Source organism: Botryllus schlosseri, chromosome 15 (genome assembly GCF_051294905.1).
Source record: "Botryllus schlosseri isolate E-star chromosome 15, Bs_hap1, whole genome shotgun sequence".
Taxonomy (NCBI): domain Eukaryota; kingdom Metazoa; phylum Chordata; class Ascidiacea; order Stolidobranchia; family Styelidae; genus Botryllus; species Botryllus schlosseri.
In genome coordinates this window covers 8,184,161-8,198,563 of record NC_137250.1, presented here as the reverse complement: position 1 = coordinate 8,198,563, position 14,403 = coordinate 8,184,161, and the positions used below count along the sequence as shown (strand labels likewise).

General features: G+C 40.4%; 1 protein-coding gene across 1 annotated transcript; it reads right to left on the bottom strand.

The window, feature by feature from the left end:
* Positions 1 to 1,002: 1,002 nt before the first annotated feature.
* LOC145458154 (gem-associated protein 5-like) lies at positions 1,003 to 14,397 on the bottom strand. The gene is made up of 27 exons (XM_080336515.1): positions 14,259 to 14,397; positions 12,910 to 13,104; positions 12,107 to 12,315; positions 11,933 to 12,045; positions 11,439 to 11,551; positions 11,223 to 11,365; positions 9,835 to 10,164; positions 9,705 to 9,770; positions 9,413 to 9,607; positions 9,096 to 9,232; positions 8,928 to 9,034; positions 8,755 to 8,859; positions 8,027 to 8,154; positions 7,020 to 7,212; positions 6,807 to 6,944; positions 6,644 to 6,739; positions 6,527 to 6,587; positions 6,013 to 6,094; positions 5,773 to 5,930; positions 4,937 to 5,025; positions 4,148 to 4,317; positions 3,946 to 4,081; positions 2,814 to 3,006; positions 2,663 to 2,749; positions 2,069 to 2,184; positions 1,766 to 1,920; positions 1,003 to 1,417 (listed from the first exon to the last, which is right to left on the bottom strand). The coding sequence occupies exons 1-27, from the start codon at positions 14,392 to 14,394 to the stop codon at positions 1,022 to 1,024; spliced, it is 4,047 nt and encodes a 1,348-aa protein (XP_080192641.1). The 5' UTR covers positions 14,395 to 14,397; the 3' UTR covers positions 1,003 to 1,021.
* Between the last annotated feature and the right edge of the window lie 6 nt (positions 14,398 to 14,403).

The window sequence follows — 14,403 nt, the reverse complement described above, 5'->3', positions numbered from 1 at the left end:
CACTGTGGACACTGGACAGACCGCTTGATGAGCAGCGAGCTCTGGAATGAATGCAAGTGAGAATTTCATCTGCAAGAACGCCATCTTAACCAATAGTGATACATTTAGGGTTACCATGTGTCTTTCTTTCGGGGAATTTATTGTCTTTTCAGGAAATAGCAAATGTTCACCGAGGACGCCTAAATGTCCTCCTTTATCACTTTGAGAGCCAGGCTAATGGACAGGCACAACTAAAAAAACTCCATAAGTGACGTGAAGTCTGCAATGCGTATGTTCGGGAGGGTCTTGCGCGAGTAGGGCTGTTTTGTAGTCAACACAACAAAAATTCCCGTAAAAATTCTGGAACTGGCAGTTTTCTAGTCGGGTATCTGACTTATGTAATTTTTAAAAAGAGTTCTCCTTTTAGGGATCCCAAAATATGGTAGCCTAACCCCAGATAAATTACATTCCGAGAATCAGGGTTCTAACCAAGTCACGAGGTTCAGAGTCGTCTCAAGTCAATATCACTTTTATAGTTTTGACTCGAGTCATTTTCAATTCACCATCGAGTCAAGACCGAGCCCAAGTCACGGAGTAGTGTCGAATCCGAGCCATAGTCTTTTTACTCGAGTGCGAGTCGTTGTGTTGACTGATCAGTTCCGAGATTATGTCATGAGAAGACCCCTTTTTACAACTCTGCTCGGTGACATCGATCGATTCATAATATACTAATTTTCCTCACTTTCAACAGTTTTGGTAGCATTTTCAAGTACCTTTACTGATAGACGAAAAAACAATAGTGTGATAACCCAGTCTCGAGTCACATGACTTGGTCCGAGTCATGCGCAATGACTCGAGTACAAGTAGACTCAATATACAAATTGACTCGAGTCACTAAAAAATCACGACTCGAGTCGAGTCATGACTAGAGTTGCCACAGCCCTGCCGAGAATAAAGGACATGATTTCACTCCGTCCTCTCAACACTAGGCCGTAGCCTAAATCAACCAATAACACATTGGAAAATGATCAGCTTCGTAAGTTTATTTCAGCGGAAACAATTGATCAACATCGTGCAATTTAGAATTCAAGTAAGGCACAATGTTATAAATATCAATGTCCACCCTGTCTAACATATACTTAATAGCAGTTTGCATGTGTATCGATGATTTTCCATCTTGAATTTCATCTTGGCGTAAAAGTAGATTCGTAGGATCCTTGCTGCTTTCACCCGTTTTCAAACACCAGCTCACTACAGCGCATAGCAGAGTGGTCAATTCTTCTCGCAATTGGGTATCACCACCAGACTTCGAAATCTGACCAAGCGCATGTGCGATGTATTTAAGCCAGTCCAAATTATCTTCGGCGTTTTCACAGATCTCAGTATTATGCACGTTGATGCAATGCGTACAGATTGCAGCAGCTACATCCATAGACAACTGGAAAAAACATGTTAATCTCAATCAAGAATACCTTTCTTTCGTGCGTAAAACAGATCGTTATAAATTTCATTCCTGTGAATGTAGTCTTAATATTTATATGCATCACCTTGCAACATACCAAATTTGGAATATGCCGCAAGACTAGACGTGATTCATGAATCAGAAGTAGGCCTACTGACTTTTGTTGCAAAATTGACCTACATCAATTTAAATAATGTAACCAGGACAGCATCCTAAAAGAGACTGAGAGTGACTATTCTGAATCTTCGATCTCCAGACTATCTTAGGTAAATGGTTGATATATCCGCTTGAATATTAACAAATGTTATACTTCCAATACCATACCTGAAGAAAAAACTTATTGTCTGTGTAATCATCAGTCCTATCTGCGACTTCCTTGAGTAAATCGAGGCATAATTCTGAATCGAGCATGGTTTCACCAGGTGCGCCCAAGTCACTGTGCCATCGGTTCAATATACATTCCACAAATGATGACATATCTAAACACAAAGACGCAGTCATAATCAAGTATAGCAAGATAAGACGAATAAGGACTGCAAAATTGTTTCCAAATTATCGCGACGACATACTGGAATCGTGACATTGCAAAAAATTCCGGCATTTGAAATTGTCTTTCCAGCTACTCACTGTGTGACACTGCTTCGGCAGTTGCGGGCGACGAATTTCTCATGGACGGTATTTCTTTCGTGAGTGATTTCTCCAGCATTATCGATACGATTTTCTCGTGGACCAAACTGATGAATCTGAAATTGAGCAAGAAATACACGGTTAGAGGTCACACATAAGTATCATAGTTGTAAAAAGACAAAATGATTGATCGGGTGATCATGGACTATAACTGGATCGAATTTTTTGCAATTTCAATTTTGGTAAAGTCAAAAATAAGTAGCAACTTCATTTAGTTTCAGAAATGAACTTGAACAGCGGGTCAAAAACTATACCATTGCGACTTTCTAAATGCTGCGACAAAGACTAATTTATATCTATCACATAGAAAGCGTTGCAGTGACTCAAGTCATAAATCGTTTGAGACTAGAGATTTGTTTCAAGTCATTTTTTTTAGATTGGCTTGACTTGCGAAAAGCTAAACTTGAATATGGCTCGTGACTCCAGAACCTCATGACTTGGTTACAACTGAAGGAAAAACTTGTTGATAAATAGGATACCATATGAGAAGAGCATGATGAGATAAGAACTCGATATGCCAAGAATAACGTGTACCTGTATTCCTTCAGATTTGGATAGGACGCGAGAATCTGTTGATTTTTTTCCCAATCCCAAGTGCGACAGCACACGGTATACACAGCTCTGCCATACAGAATTAAACGGGCATTTCATAAAATCATCAATACACAAACCAGGACGTTCTTACCTGTTCGCATAAGCTGAGGCAAAGTCAAAATTTTTGGCACATTTTGCAATACTGGCAGCGGCCCACAATGAAGCGATGTCGCTATCTGGAATAGTAGATGCCCCTGACGTTGCCCTCTGCGATAAAACATTGGCGGCCTCCTCAAATTCGCCGATGGAAGCAAAGCATTTTGCTGCCAACTCCACCGAGCCGCCTGAGACGCACAAATGAATTCTTGTCATGTTCATGATTGAGATATCTTGTGTCCGTAAGTCCGTGTACTCCAGCTATGTTACACATGTCGTTGTAGGGTAAATTTCAAATTTAAAGCATAGAGACCAAAAACAGTATTCAGTGAATTTATTAACGTAATTTACTTCAATAGCTATTGAAGTCAATGAAATATATGTGGTCGATTGAAGTTGCCAAAAAGTTCTTTGAATTTTCGCTGCATGTCAGGCGTACAAACCCTTCGCAAAGACTGCACGCCACACCAGTTAGATCGGAATGCAGTCTTGTCTTATTAATGTTCGTAGCCGAAAATGCTTGCTGGCAAATGTATGTAGACCCGAACAAAACAAGTAGTATCATGGCCATATTTCTCAGGTTGGCAAACTTAGATTCATTCAGTGACGCATGCATGCAAACACAAAGAACTAATGAAGTCGGCATATCCACATGTCAAAAAAGGCTAGGTAGAAACATAACTATAAAACAGACAACGGACATCGCTTCCAAATTAGTTAGTATGGATATCGGCAGATGTGACCGAAACAGCCAGCGTTGTAAATTTCTACTCAATGATAAATATAAGTAGCGATGTCCAAAACACATCAAAATTACTTCAAGAGGAATTTGAAAAAAAAGCTGTGAAAAGTACTTGACTGGGTATTGTCAATTAGTAGCATTGGTCGAGGGATCACATAACAGTCCATCGAAGGCGGTTAATATGGGAACGACACTAAAAATAGTTGTTCGAAAACATTTTCAACAATAATTTATCAATGTCCATTGTCCATGACCACTTCTAGATACCGCACAAGCAAGTTTCTGTACTAAAATTTCTGATCGCCAATTTCTACCGTCTCAAATTCGATTTGACACCAATTCCAAAAGAAAAATCATCCCGACACCAGACTTCAACGATAGATACCTATTTTCAGTTTATGGGCCCACGCTTTCACGGTCTTCACCACCAGCGGGTCACTGTCGGAAAATCTGGCACGTGCCAGAGCCACTGCTTCTCTATAGTGCCTGCCCGCGATCAGAGTTTCAACGGCTTCCTCGGGCTGCACGAGACGTCAACAAGGATGACATAGGTCGCGTCAAATTAAAATTAAAGTGTCCTTCCTTACCCGATCGCAAGCCAACAAATAGTGGACGGCGTGCAAGGGGTGTCCGTCCTCGATCAGTTGCCTCGCGAATTTACGGCAAGTGCCTCGCCAAAAACTTTGTCCGGCCATGGGTGCCATGGCCACAAGCTGGTCCGTTAACTGATTACTCAACGCCGCGTCATTGATAGCACCTGAAAAATGTAAAATAATATTAGTGTGTCAGGGTTCGATATGTTGCTCTTGATAAAAGTGTAATGGATGAAACAACGAAAATGATAGCAAATGTCAATGATAACGAGACAGAAACTGAGTGCACTACATGTAAACAGACTTGGACAACTAGATAGTTCTAGTAGGCCAATTAGAATAATAAAAGCAAAATGCTTGTAATCTAATTCTGATCAATTTGTGAAATGTGTCTTTGCTTTAATTTCATTTCTAATATAATTCCTGGTATTCCTGACAATGCCGCAGGAATGTATAGCGCGAAATGCGCCAAGCTTGGCGTACAAACGTTTTCCATTATTTCCACATTACGAGGATGAACTCTATTTTGATGTGAACTGAATTTGATTTTTGTTGTTTGATTTGATTTCCGAGTCTTTGCGAATTCAATATTCCAATTTGAATTCGGAAAAGCTCAAAAATTTTCTAGTTTTCCGATTCTGCGTGTAAGAGCAACACAGGCATGATATCTTTTGGCATTTGAAAATCTTTCGACCAAAATGTAAAGACAGAGATGATATCTTTAAATATATAATACGAGGTACTCAATGTTCATTACTAGCGATCTGCAATAGGAATACTTGCCCACAACATCCCCCATCCAGAGCTTGATGTTGGTGCTGGTGTCGTGGTAACTGTCTTCTCGAAGTTTATCGAATTCATTTTTCATCATTCTATTAAGAAAATACAGTCATGACGTAGGAACAGCATAAAATCTGTGATTATCGTGTAATGATGATGCGGGATTATCAGTCAGGCCCCGCATGATGCCCGCTGCGCTGTTTGTGGAGTCAGGATTGGCAGATTTTATGAGATATATAAACACCAACATAATATTAATTCATCTGAGGAGAAGTATTAATTTCATTGACACACAAGATATTGTAGTCAGGAATTTTTTCTACATACTGCTGGAGTTTGTGCCAACAGAGAGAGAAATATTTATTGGTTTGTCCAACCATAAAGAAAATAACATTGGCACATGAAATAATAACAAGAAACTACATAATTAATACATAATCTAAAAATAGCATATTGAGCTTGAGCCATCCGACCAAATTATTCCGATTTTAATGCCGGTGACATCATATTTGGTGATACAATTGCTGATATATGTTCTTTTCAATTCTCTACTAGTTGCTGACGATGACCCCCGGCGAGTGTCAGTCAACATCATTCCGGTTTGTTCCAATATTAATATATTATTCAATTGAATTTTTCTCTGCAGAAAAATTGGCGCAAAACACAGATAGCTATGACTTGATCATTTCAATAGCAACTAAGCAAAAATTATTCAAAAATATTACATATGTGCTAAATATCCTAACTAATCCTACTCGTGGTTTAGCGGTATGAGAATTTTGCAACTGAAAGGAAACCGCAGTTCCGACTGGGAATGACACTGGCGCTCATTTCATCACCTAAAAGCGGCTCTTCTGTCAGTGTAAAAGCCGAGATTCAAGTGTTCCATATCTCCAGGCAGAAATTGCAGTTCCGTGTCTTTGTGAAGGTCTCGGGCGATCTTCCATTGCACGATTTTCAAGCAATCCTGATGCTGTTCCGATTTCCTTCTGTTATCCTAATCGACAGAAATGTAAAAAGGCGATAATTCAAAGATTTTTCAGGAGATTCCAAGAGAACAAATAAATTTCACAACTAACCAAGGACACAGACTGAGGAAACATGTTCTTGCTTCGTTTCTTGAGTTTTCTTTCCGTTTCCTCATCGTGATTCGTCGTCACACTGAAATAGGAAGAAACAATTTCAAGATTACATACTATTATATATCACAGTTCCCATTTTTATGCGTATAATGAACAGCAATGAGCCAGAGCTTACAGCTATCTAAACCTTACTGAGCATCAAACCATATTGAATGCAGATAGCTAGGCTTAATTATGCTTGAGATGGTTATTACCGTAGATGTCATTGTTGATATTAAGTTAACTCCCACTCTCACTTAGAATACATGTATGCAAGAAGAAGGAATTTGTGATCCTGAATACTGTGCAAAATCGCCAAGATTAACCATTTATATGCTTCAATAAGTTTGGTTTCGGGAAGCTAATATCTGTACCCGCATGACACCCAATTAAAATGAACGAAATGCAATAGCAAACTCTTAGTGCCCAGATATTCTTTCTCACAATATCGTAGTAAAATTCAATCACCCACGTTTCATTTCTGACATCTTTTGACGATGGGCGGCTGGATTCCGGGCTAGGAAGTGTCGGACCTGGAAGATTTCAGATGATATCGAGTCGCAAAGGTCAAGTATCTATATAAAATCACTTGAAATAGACTGCGATGTATTCAAGTTTGCGATGAGCTCTGCCTTTTTCGCCTCGAGAAGCATCTCCAAATCATGGTCAGCTCCATTGCAATTGCCTGCCGGATAAAAGTGACTCATAGTTACAAAACAACATGATTTGCCACCATTTTATATTGTTCATACGTGAAATGGGAGAATTTATAGGTGTGCTCGATTCAGCACTTTGCGAAGTCGACAGCGCGCTTTGACTTCCCTTTTTCTTTTTGGCTTTCTTTTTCGCTTGGAACTTATTTTTGGGACCAAATCCAAAGTCTGGTAAAACTGTAAAAGTCAGGGAATTTTACAAAAATAAATTGCTACACACGTCAATAGACTAGTATACACGGCAATACAAACCTTTTACTGGTTCCGTGTGCTGTTGATCTTCCGCATACCAGCCATGCACCGTGTAGTCGTCGGCGCCGGTGTATATGATTCCGCTTGATTTATTGCCGTCGCCCGTTATGACAGATGTCCAACTGACGCACATTAAACGGCCGTGATGTCCTCGGAAGTTGAATAACGGAGACTCAGACTCGGTATTCCACACCTGTCATTCGAATTGCAGCCAATTTCAACCCAGTTTTAAAGATGGCGTATGACACTAGTAACGTGACAGTGGGCAAATTTTACAACACGAGCGTGTCCATCTGATAAATGAAAATCTAATACATTACTACAGGATACCGATGCGTGATTTCCTCTATATGGGTTGGGTGTAGGGTTGTAATCAATTCCCGCGTTTCACAGTTACAAGTCAATCTCACTTTTATAGTTTTGACTCGAGTCACGTAGAGTCATTTTCAATTCACCACCGAGTCAAGTCCGAGACATGGTGTTTTGACTTGAGTCCGAGTACAAGCCATTATATGTTCACTGTTCAGTTTTCAGTTCGATCTGGTCCAACCCACTTTTTTTTCAACTCTGCTCGAATGATATAGAATGGCTCCAATCGATAATATAGTAATTTTCCTCAGCCTCAACAGTTTCTAGCTCTATTTTCCAAGTATCAGGATTGATAGACGAAATACCAACAATGGGGTAGCTTTACTATTCTTCTAACTTACAATGAAATGTCTGTCATGGGTCTCTTCGGCAAACCCTCGAGACTGGGTCAGCGAATCCAAGGGGGCCGTTTGAAGCCAGGTTAAGAGCCACTGATCTACAGTCATCGCAAAGCCATAGAATGGCATATAAAATTTGACTGGTTCTCAAATAATTTTGTATCGATTTCGAACATTTCCGGATTTAAACTTGATATCAAATGATAAAAACATATGTTTATAAGATGTATTCATTTGCATATGAAATGAGCGTGGGGATTGGTAAATTGTCGCATAGAGACAGAAATTATCGCCACTGACCTGCGCAGTTCCATCATACGAGCACGAGACTATTTCCTTTGGATTACGGGCGTTGTACGAGATCCCGGTGATGCGTGCCAGATGTCCCATCAGAGATTTTGTAGGCTTCGATATAACGATGGGATAGTCTTGCAAGGCAACAAAATAACGGATATGAAAATGCATCTCTTGCTGAGTATATATGTTTTGACATTAAGCCGGGTAAAATCTGGCTCGAGTACAGCAAGACAGTTAGCGACCACGTCGGAGACTCGAATTAATTGCGCACGTCGAGTCTATAGATATTGAAAGTATAAAGATGGCATACTTAAAAAATATCTAAAATCGAAATATTGGGCAATGAAGCCTGAAGGCAATAGCTATCACAAATAATCTACAGAATCATATTGAATATTAATAATATAGTGAAATGAGCCCGAATATTTTCGACTGACACTCGCCAAGGGTAATCGTCAGCAAGTAGTAGAGAATTGGAAAGAACATTATATATCAACAATCGTATCGGCGACATCAACGCCGTATTAAAAATTTCATGCCGGTGACATCATAATTGGTGATACGATTGTAGATATACAATGTTCTTTCCAGTTGCTGACGATAAACCCTGACGAGTATCAGCCGAATATATTCGGGTTCATTTCAATAAGAATATACTTTTCTAACAAGTAGCCTACATAGGAAGAAAACTAGAATATTTCAGTACCGATAGCAACACGGAAGAATCATACCCAGCTTATCGCCAACACGATAGTTACGATCCGCAAATGCCTTGGCCAAATCATGAACGTATATATTCGAGTGGTTTGATCCGGTAGCCACTTCATATCCCTGACCTGCACCAAAAAGAAAGAATAAGGTGTCTGCATCTTCGACATGCTTCCCAAAAGCAACAATTTCAAACCTGCCGTCGAGTCCCCGGGCTTCCATCGAACACAATTGACAATTTTCGAATGGCATTTGATCGTCACAATGTGTTCAAGGCACGGCGCTGAAAATATCTCTATCGACCTGAGCGGAAAATCGAACGTAAGTCGAAGAGAAAAAACGCGAACGAGGCACGCGACGTTACCCGTTATCATTTCCAATTCCTAGCAAGAGATGATCGTTGCTCCATGACACTTCGCTGCGTTTTCCCAAGACCAGGCCACTTCCGGGATTGCTCATTTCAATGATTTGATCAATGTTTATCGCACCGAAATCCATACTCTGGTAATGTAACCAATTATTGAGCGTTTTCCACTAGTCCATACGGAAACAGGAGTCCAATTACAACAGGAGGGTCACATGACACAGTAGTCAGCGTGCAAGTGTTTCCTTATGATAGCGCTTAGAGTTCGGGCTAAACCTGAATACGTCCAATAATAGAAAATCGGTAAAGTTGCAAACCTTGAAATCATGTTGATAGATAACCCCATCACCACCGCATGAATAGATGTTGAAAGATTTGATATCGACTCTGCGATTGCTGTCTTCTGACTTGGCCGCACACACGGGCCCCCACGATAACGAATACACCGGTTTCAAATGATACGTCGTCGACAACGTGGGAGGTCTCATCGAGAGTATGTCGTAAACGCCGACCTTGAAAATTAACGCTTACATTTGGTGACGAAAAATCACGGCGTCATTGTACAGTTTCTTCATGACAAAGAAAACAGATATTCGAGAGCAAGGATACCTTTCCGTCTTCAGTGGCAAAGGCCAGGCACCCTTCCTTATACGGATGCCAACACAGCGACATGACCTAAACAAAAGAAAGAAATATATTTCAGACTTGAGAATATATTACCAAAAATCCCGCAAATTACCTTCTCTTTAATCCCCTGCCACAATATGGTGATGTCATAAGAGCTTTTCGGACTTTTAGTTTTCCAAATACGTATCATTCCGTCCCCAACACCGAGAGCCAGAGTACTCGGATCTTGCGTTGACACGGCAAGAGAATACACGAATCCCCCCAACGTGGGCAGAACCCAGTCCGGTCTGCTGCAGCGTGCGCAAATCATTTCCGGTACGGTCCAGTGAAAAATCTGCCGGTCCATGGACGTGGTCAGGATCGAGGATTTTGGATCGGCGCCGGGGCATATGTTGAAAACGATACGTTGATGCCCTGTGTCGTGGCTTTGAGCCGCTAATATCTGGAAGGCAGCGACAATATTTACGCTTCAAACTCGAACTGTGAGGCTCACGCCCATAATTTAGGTTGGTATATCAGCGATGGTGAAAGTAGTCAGCGGATGTAGAAGTAATGCCGCAAATTTCTACTCGATTAAAAATACAAATGTCTAGTAGAAGTAGAAAATAAATGCCTGAAAAATACTCCAGCAGTTTCAACTAGTAAATATGGCCAGGTTCGCATTCTTTTAGCAGATGATCGTTGATGGCTACACTCGAAGCTGCAAGACGAGTCTCTGGATGGTGTTGTAAATTTTTGTCCTTGATGTTTTTGCGGTATATACATACCATGAGTGCATGATGTGCATATGCCGCTGGACAAGGAAGGTGCAGATATAGCCTTGTAAGGCTTTCTAAGTCTTGCACCACCCCTCCATGCTATCCCGGAAATACTGAGCACCAAGCGGGAGAAGTCACGGATACCAGGGTTTCTAATCCGGTCTTTGGTCTGACCCGGCCGGGCATCAAACCCACCACCTACCAATCGAGAAGCCGGGAGGTCCACCATTACGCTATCTTGTCGGTTCAATGCTACTTATAGACAATGACACTTCTTCAAAATTATACCAAGTTACCGTGATGCAGATGCTATTTCACTCGGGCAACAATTCCACTCGTAAAGGCGATGCTAACTCACCCAAAACTACTTTCCACTATTAAAAATTCAAAGTGTAAAAATGTAGTTTTGCCTACAAAGCCCTAAGCAGAAGTGGAAGTAGCCAAAAACCTAGCTACTTGAGTGAGTAGTACAAATATACTAATTCATGACTCCGATAAAGTATAAGTACTATTTCCACACCGACCACCATTTGGTAATACACCAAATGAGCCTACTTAAACAGGTATACAATATACATAGATTCATAAAACAATTTTGACAGAAATAATCTTCATGCCCGCACGTTCAATAAAGTGCCAAACTATGTTTACACTAAGGTGACACCTTATAGACCACACTTGAATCCGAACGTAGATATCACAGCCCGTTGAAATTCACTTCAACGCAACTGAGAGTACAAACCTCGAAGAGATTGTTCGCGTCAGGCTGAACATCCCATATTATTATGTCTCCATTATAGCCGGACGATATAAACCTTGTTGGAGACCCGCTTGGCCAGTACACGGTAGTAAATAAGCGTGCCACGTCTTCATTGACTCTTCTGCCTAAAATTGACAATTCGCACACACGTTTGAACAGCTTATGCAGAAAACACCCAATGATTGATAATACATTTACCTTTGGTGACTCTACTTGGTATCTTCAAACTGCGCAAACACTTTCCTCGGCTTATGCTCCATAGTTTGATTGTTTTATCCTTGCTACCCGTGACGATGATGCCGTTGAATCCACTGAATGTTTCGGGCAACAATTTCAAAAATAATTACAACACAGGACAGCAGGAGGCCAACGAAGCAGTGTCAAATCACTAACATTTAGGTGAATCTCTTATTTACAGAAAGAAGCTTTTCAAAGGAAAATTTGACTTGCTATTAGTAGATGAGGTTATATTCCAGTCATTTTGGAGGCATTATGGTATATTCATACATTTATAAACAAGACTAAGTCAACTACGAATGTCGATGCCAGGATTGCTACCTAAAATTGCCTCATCTTGTTCTAACTTACAAAAATACTAAAACTTTGTATTACGACAGCATGAGGCAGCTTACAAGTTCTTGAAATGTGCCGTGAAAATAGTTCAACGACCGTACGACACACGCAGTACATACTCTATTGGCTTATCTAGTCTTTCATCGCCTCTCTGGAGAAGGCTTTCGTTCCTATCCGGCATCCAGGCTATTCCGTGAATTTCATTTGTGTGAGCCCGTAGTTTTCGGATAACCTTAACGAAGAAAATCTTGTCTAGTAACTTAGATCCGCAAGTAACTCATATCCGTACTCACATTACCGTTTTTCTTGATGTCCATCAGCGAAACGGCGCCAGATTTATAACCGACCGCGACGATATTCTCATCGTGTGGCGAGCAAGTCAGGCAGCACAAATTCAACTGGCTGGTGCCATCCGGATCGAAGCGGTTTGTCCTGTTGCTATCCAAACTCCAAGCAATGACAAACCCCTTCTCGTCACCAGATAATATAAGTGAAGAATTGACTGTGAAAGTGAACTGCATTAGAACCATACACCCGACAAAGAAACAGGTCAATGTTGAAAGTGGAGTCGATTTGAAAGTATTTGTATCTTCCATACATGATATTCAGATATTTATGGTGAATGAGGGTAAAGTGGAAATTTATTAACAACTACCAGTATGCTGAAATTCACTGTTTCCATATAGCCTATAGGACACAGTTTAGGGGCTGACGGCTTTTGCGCCGAATCTGTTGACCTTATCTAGCCAACTGATCCCGATAAATGCTATAACCTGTGCAGCAATATTGATAACTATAAAAAATCATTTATTCATGAGGAGTAGTGGAAACAGAGAATTCTGTAGAATCATGCACAAGCGATTTCAAGAGGTGACTTCCGATCAATGTTGGGATCAAGTCACTACTTTCAAGTCACGAGTCACTTTGAGTCATTGCACATTTTGACTCAAGTCAAGTCAAGTCATTTTAGCAAAGTGACTCGAGTCATCCCAACACTGCTTTCGATTACCTTTGAAACTCAGATCAAGACCTTGCGATCAACTCCATAGCATTAAAAATGCCTCTTGAATCTATCATGTAGAACAAATTGTTTTACCCGGAGACCAATGAACTGCAATGATTTTGTTGGCACCATGTCCCGAATGTTCGTGTAGTACCAGCTTTTGCTTCACATCCCAAACTTTGACGACGCAATCGTCAGCTCCGGACACTAATCTCAGCAGCTGGTCTTGGATGATCGGTGGACAAAACGAGCAGGATGTCACTTTATCGGTATGACCGCTCAAAATACCTGAAATATATTTACAGGTAAACTACCAGTGGAGGTTAGATTTTCTCCTAAGACACTGCTAAATTTAGATGTTATATAGGTCGTAATCAGACTGTAGCTCACTGATGATCCAGTAGCTTCAACACAAAGTCTTAGGATGGTAGTAGGCCTACTACGGTACTCATACACTGCAATAAGGAATAGAGTAATTGAATTTTACATTGATGGTAGCCAATTTTGATTATAACGAACGATTTCATGAAAAACAGGGGCAACACCTCGAGTAAGACAGGCTAATATCCTCTTAAGGGGACTAGCAAGTCAAAATTTTGAAAAAATATAAAAATTTTCAATTTTTTTTGCTTGGCTTGAAATATCGACATAGTACCTATACTCTTACCTCATGGCCTCATCTTACCCAAAACATAACTAATAACTTCATAATTTCGATTTTCATCGGCACCGATTTAGTATCTTTTATTACTACTAAAATGTTTGTTAACGTTTTTCTCCATTGTAAAATTTTGTTGAACAGCTTCACGGTAAAGTAAAAATTTGTATGACATATATGTCGTATAGTATTCACTGAGGTTTTTTTGAAAAGCTAACATAGAGACCTGTGTTATGCTAAGAGACGTTTGGCCTAGGTCTACCTTGCTCTGAATTACAGAGCTTCACAGCAAACTTTTCGAAAAAGATGACCTGAAATTTGAAATTTCAAAATGGGATTTCTCCTAGAGGGGTAGCACATATTCCTTCAAATTTTGGCATAACACAGCACTGTCAAGGCGTTAGATTGAAAAGAGGGCTTCACAATATTTAGATTTTGCATTCCCCGTGTCGGTGCATTTTTTCTCCTTCAAATCCACAATCTGCATGGTAGAACTAAACTTTTTTTTTCGTACATAGCATAGCGTATAGCGACATCTAGCGACTGTGAAAATTTCATGGTGAAAGGGGTAGCCAACTGAGAGTTAGGTTTTTGACTTGATAGTCGCCTTAAAAGAGATGTAGAATTGAGGCACCCTCTCAACTGCTGGATGCCGTCCATATTTCTGCTGTTATAATCCATTTGCTTGTAGAAACATATCTATGTTAGAGAGAGTTACCAGGAGCTACCAACCCGAATTTCCGATATTTACTTGCCGCGGTTGAAATCCGCGATATCGACTCACCATATATTGCCGGGCTTTCGTTTTTCAGATCCAGAGTGTAAACCAAATTTCTCGATCCAAAAGCCAGTATCCCCGAATGAGAGGTATCAGCTCCTCTTGTCTGATACCAAACTGGAGACGATGGTAACACGACCATGACTAAACG